Source organism: Salmo salar, chromosome ssa01 (genome assembly GCF_905237065.1).
Source record: "Salmo salar chromosome ssa01, Ssal_v3.1, whole genome shotgun sequence".
Taxonomy (NCBI): domain Eukaryota; kingdom Metazoa; phylum Chordata; class Actinopteri; order Salmoniformes; family Salmonidae; genus Salmo; species Salmo salar.
Window position 1 is genome coordinate 138,878,137 of NC_059442.1, and position 8,650 is coordinate 138,886,786.

The 8,650-nt window shown below is 42.1% G+C and overlaps 1 protein-coding gene across 5 annotated transcripts in view; it reads left to right on the top strand.

Annotated features, from left to right (window-relative positions):
- fam78ab (family with sequence similarity 78 member Ab) overlaps positions 1 to 4,714 on the top strand; it is a 22,048-nt gene extending 17,334 nt beyond the window's left edge. For all 5 annotated transcript variants that reach the window (XM_045690993.1, XM_014133065.2, XM_014133070.2 and 2 more), the window contains exon 3: positions 386 to 4,714. In XM_045690993.1, coding sequence (XP_045546949.1) covers positions 386 to 911 — 526 coding nt within the window. In that variant the 3' untranslated portion in view covers positions 912 to 4,714. The remainder of the gene's footprint in view (positions 1 to 385) is intronic.
- The last annotated feature ends 3,936 nt before the right edge of the window (positions 4,715 to 8,650 follow it).

The window sequence follows — 8,650 nt, forward strand, 5'->3', positions numbered from 1 at the left end:
CCTTTATTTAACAGTGGGTAGGAGCCTATTACGATTGATATCTCTCTCAAGCAATTCTAGGCAGGAAAGCAGTAGCAACATGCAGAGAGATTCTCACTTGTAAAACAAGTCTCACCCTTTTGTTTCCACTTCCACGTTAAAGGATTTGTTCACCCAAAATCAACAATTTCTTCCTGTTTTCACACCATAAAAGTGGTCTAAAATTGTGTTGGGTTGACAGTTCACATCACCTGTTGTGTAGATTTAGCTATATATTAGGATACTTTATTCCCATATGAATGGGAGTGATTGGCATCATCTTTGATTTTGGCGTGCACTATCCCTTTAAGCTTCACTCTGTTTTCCCTTCTGGTTTAAATCTCACTGCCTGCTTTTCCACGTCCAGGTCGAGCTGGGAACTCCCTGACCTACGGGATGGCAAGATCCAGGCCATCAGCGACTCGGACGGCGTCAACTACCCGTGGTATGGCAACACCACGGAGACGTGCACCATCGTAGGTCCCACCAAGAAGGCCACCAAGTTCACGGTCAGCATGAATGACAACTTCTACCCCAGCGTTACATGGGGTGTGCCTGTGAGCGATAGCAACCTGCCACAGCTCAGCAGCATCCGCCGCGACCAGAGCTTCACCACCTGGCTGGTGGCCATCAATCAGGCCACGGCCGAGACCCTGGTGCTGCAGACCATCTGCTGGAGGATGCAGCTCCACATCGAGGTGGACCCGGACAAGCCTCTAGGCCAGAGGGCCACGCTGCGTGAGCCTGTGGCCCAGGAGCAGCCCCATGTCCTGGGCAAGAACGAGCCCATCCCCCCCAATGCCATGGTCAAGCCCAACGCCAACGACGCTCAAGTGCTCATGTGGCGGCCAAAGACCGGGGACCCCATCGTGGTCATCCCGCCCAAATATTGAATGACCTTGGGGGGTTAAACACTCCTCTTCTCCCCCTCCTCTACCTACTCTCACTTTTCATTTTCTCTCTCTTTACCTACTTTCCTTTTTTCTCCTTTTCTCCTTCCCTCAAGCTCCTTGCCTCTATTTGCCTCTCTGTTTCTCTCCTCTCCTCTTCTTTTTGTAAGAACTGAGCAAAAGAGGGAGAGAGGGAGAGAGAGAGTGAAACAAGGACAAGAGCAGTTTGGAGAAAGAGGACGTCCCCTATAAGTGGGAGCTGAAGCTGACTAAAAACTGGAGTGAACAAACTGCAACCATTCTACCTTCAAACGGGGTCGGGTTTCACTGTGCTAGATAAAGTCATTGCAAAAAAAATCTAAAATAAGGAATTTTGCTTTTTGGGATTGGGGTTAGGGGTTGGGAGGGATGGGGAGTGTGTGTGGGTTGAAAAAAATATAGTATTTATGTTCATATTTATGTACATGGTACATACATGTATACATGCACAAAGTTTGCGTATACCAGTTGAGTTTTTATTTATGGGCTGGGAGAGAGCATTTTTTGTGAATAAGCGCTATTTTGTGCTCCACATGAGTGATATGTGAATACGAACCGTATCGGGGTGACATATGTAGTTTTAGTACTTTTTTAAACATGAGAGTCATTCAATCCATGCTGCCTTAAGTTTAAATCGCTTTCCACTGCAAATGTTTAGCCTTAAACCAAGTGCAATGCAGTATTCCTTCACCTGTCCTCTCTCTTCTTCCATCCAGACTGTTGGTGCTGGTGTGTGTGGGTTTAGGAACGGAACAGTGGGTTGTGTACAATGGGTTATCAGGAACCAAATTGAGTCCTAAAACTGCTGGAACCCTTTTTCTACCACAGAACAAAAGAGAAAAGACATTCAAACAAACCCTTTCAAATAGTCAGTTAGGTCGTCATCTCATGCATGGCTGTGGAAAAGGTTTTCTGACAACATTCAATTCCATTGAGACTGATATTCAGCTGACTTTTAGAGTTGTCAACAACCTCCCTTTACAGAAAGAAAACAGTATTTCATCATGTTATCTTTCATTTGCTTTATCACCATTCCCTCCATCTCAGGGCCCTGTCGCAGTACTCCTCCCTCCCTCTGCCGTTCTTCTCTCCTCTCTACAGATGTCGGAGGGGACAACCCTGCTAGCACCTAATCAATACTGTTATTACAGCAAGCAGCAGCCAGGGGAAATTACTGTGCATTTCATAACAGGGGCAATAAAAAAATTGGTCCTCCATGCGATGCTATGGGAGATAAATCATCTCGGCTTTAGGGTGCCTGTGTGTGAATCCACATGGTGCAGAGGTGGTTGCAGCGCACCGCCCTCCATCTCTGCTCTCTCTTTCTGTAGTCCCCCCTTGCTCTCCTCGCACTCTCTCTCTCTCTTCTGATGTTCATCCCCATTCATCCTCTCTCACCCTGTCCCTACTTTCTCCTCTCTGATCCATCTTTCTCTCTCTGCTCCCCTTGATTGGTCTCTATTTCCTCCATCCATCCCTCCACCCACCCTTCACCCTTCACCCTGTCCTCTGTCCTCTTTGCAGCAGTAGGCATGCGAGGATCAGCCTGGCATATAGATGACCCACTTCTGGGGTTGCCACTACCAGTTGTCACTACCAGTTGTAGCCCGCTGCAGAAATGTGGTGCTTTTTTTTCTCCTCTCGCTAAATACCTCCATAAACGTGACCATGCCCAGACACTCGTTAATCTATGGGCAGGGCAGCTTTACCCAGAGCTGAAATTGCTCATGGAGGAGGGAGGGGGTGGGGGTTTAGAGGGATAGCTGGGGGATAGAATTTGGCATCAGGCTTTTTATCTCCTTATAATATCAACGACAACAAGAACAACAGCATCAGCAGTATGAGCTAAAAAAAGGAACAGGGACTGATGTTTGAAGTGGTTAAGAAAACTTCATCTCTGCTTCTGTCACGGAAGGTATTGTTTTTTCATTAAGTTTATGCTAGTTATGATGTTGTGATATTTTATGGATGCAAAGCTTCCTTGGTAGAGGAATAACATTTCCATCAAATGCCACCAACAATTGGGCAACATTGTTTGCTCGTTATTTCAACCTACCTTATCAACATTATCACACTGCATCAACCTGGCTACTTGATTGAATTTGCCAAAAGTCATTAAAATACACAGATTTTGTCTTGATATAACCAAATAGTGTCAACAGGTTTTTGTGGTTTGGTTTATTTCAAATTAAACTCAAACTATTGACATCTCAACCAAATATCAACCGTAATTTGACGTTTATCTGACATCTTTGCCTGGTTAGAAAAGACAGAGCAGCCTATCAGTAGCAGCTGAATAGAATGAAGAAAGACCAGGGCTCAGAAACCAGAGAGTCTGATAGCCTGCTCTGGACTCAATCATCTGAGCGGGAAGGAGGAGGGAGGAAGGAGGAGGGAGGAAGGAGGAGGGGTCTGCTGGGGAGAAGTGCTGTCATTAATAGATCGTCTGTGAAATACTGAGCACCCTTCAGATGCATTGTGCTGTGCCAAGGCTGGCTATAGTAATATATGATGGCCTCTTGGGGCTAGAGGACAAAGGTCAGTGTTAGAAGGGGTGGGGGGTTGGGATTGAGGTGGAAGGGGGTATTGGTGGTAGTCAGGGGTATGGGTGATAGAGTGACAAGGAGTTGGGGTTGTGTCACAATCTGCACACTGCTGAGTGATTCATTGGAAAGCCCAGCAGGGATTGCTTGTCACCATGTATAAAACACCTTGACACATCAGTAGCTGGCTAGCTGTCCTTAGTCACGGCATGACCTAAATACTCTCATTGATCTGGCGCTGCTGTAGCTGTTGCTGAACTATGGCTCCATCTGTTCACTCACACAGGGCACATCCTTGTCATAAGACAGCAGGGGCGGTCTCTCCTTGCATGCTATCTGATCATCACAGCATCACACTGGGACCGAGTGTTAACAGCATTTATCAGCAGAGCACGTGGCCCCCAGCAACACAAACACACACTAGAGAGAGGGAGGTAACGGGAAGGCGATTGCCTCGATTTGTGTCGGACTCTGACAGTGTTGTTATGTGCTACTGATGAGTCTGTCTCATGTACAACTACTTCCTCAAAACACATCTCCAACCGAGTTCTGTTTTTAGAAATGGACAAATTGACATTTACGTAAATATTCATGAGATTACGATTCAGTCATTGAACAAGTGAAGTTCATGGACTTCATGTCTCCTTCTGGGGTTGTGCCACTGTGTAGCCTTTCATTCCTAAACCCACAGCTCTTAGTTCTGAGGGCGCCCACCTTTTCTATGGATCTTTATGTAAAAGAGTAATGTAAACTACAGCCCACCAACACGTCATAGACCAGCAGTAAAGGTTTCTCTTTTAGTTACAAATAACAAGCCCAAGCTCACTCTCAGGATCACCCATCGTTGTTTCCTATCCTTTACTATTAGTTTACCCCATATAAACAAAAGAGTTGTCCGTCTATCTTGCCATTCGCTCCCTGCAACTCTGACTAGGTTTTCAGTAGAGTAGCCTTATGGCTAACTGTAGCAGACTATACACAACTGGCTACAATGTATTTCAAATTTTGGGTGTTTTTGATTTGTCTTCTGAAAAATCATTTAATATATTTTGCAGCACTGAAACAAAAATACAGTATGTTTTTTTTGTATTTGTCATTGACACTGATACTTGAACATAGAACAGTACTGGCAAATATTTAAAACTGTGAAAATGCACAATGTTAAAAAAATAAATAAAATGGAAAAAGTATTTTTCATTAATAAATAAGAATGTGCAAATGTTATCTGTTCCTTGTCACTTTTCTCCTAACGTGTGGATAGACCTGGCTTTCACCTCAGCAGTGTGATGGGGAAATATGCATCCGGTAACATATGGGGATTCTTTATACAGAAGCGCCTTGTCAAGATGCTTCACAAACACCACCACCAAAATCACACTTTTAACACTGACACTCTCCCTTCTTTATGAGGAAAAAGAGTTGGTGACACTTTATTTGAAGGTCTGCTTATAAACTGCTTATTAACCATAATCAATAGTTAGATAACCATTAGTAAACTTCGGAATACATAATAAGTAAATACAGTAAATAAACCAATTATTTCAATCATATACAAATCACGAACAACAATCCATATACATGTATTTACGTGGTTAACAAATCATATTTACAGGCAGTTTATAAGCAGCTTATCAAATAAAGTCATACTGAAAAAATGTATGTGGTGAATTTCCTATCACATTTTTTACACTAAGGCTGACTTGTTTTAGAGCTTACGTGCATTCATTGAAATCCCTATTGAAGACCATAGGCGTACATCCTTTCCCTCTGCTCTGGCCCTGCTAAGATGGACTTCCAAGGTGTTTGATCACAAAGCCAGAGTCTTAATGGGCAATTTTACCACTGTAAGTATTTGACTAATTCAACCTCAGTCTAGTGTTACAATTGTTTAAGGACGTTGTTCTCTTTTGTGCCGCGTCACTCAAGCCTAGGAAAAGTAGAGACTCAAACAAGTCCATGACGTAATTTGTTACTGTATACACTAGCTTTACTCACAACACTGGAGTACAATGTTTCAAATGTTGCAGATAGAAATGCAATGTATAGAGCTGACACAATTCCCTATTCTACAAGGTGGAGAGTCATTTCTGTTCTACGCAATGCATTTCTATCTGTGTAACGTTGCGCCACCCTGAATAAGTGGGTGAATCAGTCTATTCAAAGTCACAAGGACCATGTCACGTGTCTGCTGGTTTTTGCCTCCTCTTACTGCTGAACTGCTGATTCAGAGCAAAACCAGGTGAGTAGACACCTTCATGACTTCAGTCAATCCATGGCTTTCATTCATTTACCTATAGTGTTAAGGGAAAGAACCCTGCATGCACCTCCTAGGGACAGGAGTTGGACACCTTGCTGTGCACAGCACACACATTGCTGAACATTACTTATATTGATCGAATCAGTTCTGATTATGTAAGTCGTGTACAAACCAGAGAGGGGTGGAAAGAGAGTGAAAGTATAGGGGAGGATTAGAGAAAGAGATGGTCAAAGAGAGAGAGATGGTCAAAGAGAGACAGAAAGAGAGAGAGAGAGAGATAGTCAAAGAGAGAAAGAAAGAGAGAGAGATAGTCAAAGAGAGAAAGAAAGAGAGAGAGAGATGGTCAAAGAGAGAAAGAAAGAGAGAGGGAGCAGGAGAGAGAGGGAGAAAAGGAGAAGAGGTTATTGGCCAACCTGGTCTCAGAGCATTTCGTATTATTCTGTACGTAAATCCGAGGCACTACATTTGCTATGATACTGTATGTTATGTTTCGTATGGTACGTATTCATTTGTGGATCTCCATCACCTATTTTGTATAATATGTTACGAATTACAATTCATATTATATTATTATATGAATTTTCTAAATGTACTATATGTAACAAATTTGCTAAATGTATGACATGTTACGAATTCTAGCTAGGTGACTAGGTGGCTAATATTAGCTAGCTGTCTAACGTTAGCTAGACCAGGGGTTAGGGGTAAGTTTAGGAGTTACAGTACCAGTCAAAGGTTTGGACACATCTACTCATTCAAGGGTTTTTCTATATATATATATATTTTTCTACATTGTAGAACAATAGTGAAGACATCAACACTATGAAATAACCCATATGGAATCATGTCATAACCAAAAAAGTGTTAAACAAATAAAAAAATATTTGAGATTTGAGATTTTTCAAAGTAGCCACCCTTTGCCTTGATGACAGCTTTGCACACTCCGGGCATTCTCTCAACCTGCTACATGAGGTAGTCACCTGGAATGCATTTCAATTAACAATGTGCCTTTTTAAAAGTTAATTTGTTTAATTTCTTTCCTTCTAAATGAGTTTGAGCCAATCAGTTGTGTTGTGACGGGGGGGGGGTATACAGACGCTAGCCCTATTTGGTAAAAGACCAAGTCCATATTGTGGCAAGAACAGCTCAAATAAGCATAGAGAAATGAAAGTCCATCATTACTTTAAGACATGAAGGTCAGTCAATCTGGAATATTTCAAGAACTTTTAAAGTTTCTTCAAGTGCAGTCGCAAATTCCATCAAGCGCTTTGATGAAACTGGCTCTCATGAGGACCACCACAGGAAAGGAAGGCCCAGAGCTACAGGATACATTCCTTAGAGTAAACTGCACCTCAGATTGCAACCCAAAAAATAATTCACAGAGTTCCAATCAAATCTCTTACTATTGGAATTCTCTGTATGAGTAGCTACCTTTTCCCCATATACAGTTGAAGTCAGAAGTTTACATACACCTTAGCCAAATACATTAAAACTCAGTTTTTCACAATTCCTGACATTTAATCCTAGTAAAAATTCCCTGTTTTAGGTCAGTTAGGAGCACCACTTTATTTTAAGAATGTGAATTGTCAGAATAATAGTAGAGAGAATGATTTATTTCAGCTTTTATTTCTTTCATCACATTCCCAGTTGGTCAGAAGTTTACATACACTCAATTAGTATTTGGTAGCATTGCCTTTAAATTGTTTAACTTGGGTCAAACGTTTCAGGTAGCCTTTCACAAGCTTCCCACAATAAGTTGGGTGAATTTTGGCCCATTCCTCCTGGCAGAGCTGGTGTAACTGAGTCAGGTTTGTAGGCCTCCTTGCTTGCACATGCTTTTTCAGTTCTGCCAACACATTTTCTATAGGATTGAGGTCAGGGCTTTGTGATGGCCACTCCAATATCTTGACTTTGTTGTCCTTAAGCCATTTTGGCACAACTTTGAAAGTATGCTTGGGGTCATTGTCCATTTGGAAGACCCATTTGCGACCAAGCTTTAACTTCCTGACTGATGTCTTGAGATGTTGCTTCAATATATCCACATAATTTTCCTCCCTCATGATGCCATCTATTTTGTGAAGTGCACCAGTCCCTACTGCAGTAAAGCACCCCCCCAACATGATGCGGCCACCCCCGTGCTTCATGGATGGGATGGTGTTCTTCAGCTTGCAAGCGTCCCCCTTTTTCCTCCAAACATAATAATGGTCACTATGGCCAAACAGTTCTATTTTTGTTTCATCAGACAAGAAGACATTTTTCCAAACAGTACGATCTTTGTCCCTATGTGCAGTTTTGTATGGATGAACCAGACTTGTGGAGGTCTAGAATTTTTCTTTTCTTTTTCCCATGATGTCAAGCAAAGAGGCACTGAGTTTGAAGGTAGACCTTGAAATACATCCACAGGTACACCTCCAATTGACACAAATGATGTCAATTAGCCCATCAGAAGCTTCTAAAGTCATGACATCATTTCTGGAATTTTCCAAGCTGTTTAAAGGCACAGTAACTTAGTGTATGTAAACTTCTGACCCACTGGAATTGTGATACAGTGAATTATAAGTGAAATAATCTGTCTGTTAACAATTGTTGGAAAAATTACTTGTGTCATGCACAAAGTAGATGTCCTAACCGACTTGCCAAAACTATAGTTTGTTAACAAGAAATTTGTGGAGTGGTTGAAAAACAAGTTTTAATGACTCCAACCTAAGTGTATGTAAACTTCCGACTTCAGCTGTAGTAAAGTAATTGACCTCTCCTATAACACATAAAAGAGTGTTTCTAAAGTGGTCAAAAGAGATAATAATTTGGTGGGTGCTATAATATTTGTCCTGTTTCTGGATATTTTTTGTATTTTTTTTTGCATATCCCAACTCCCCCTGAGACACCCTGGGAGAGTGGGGTCACAG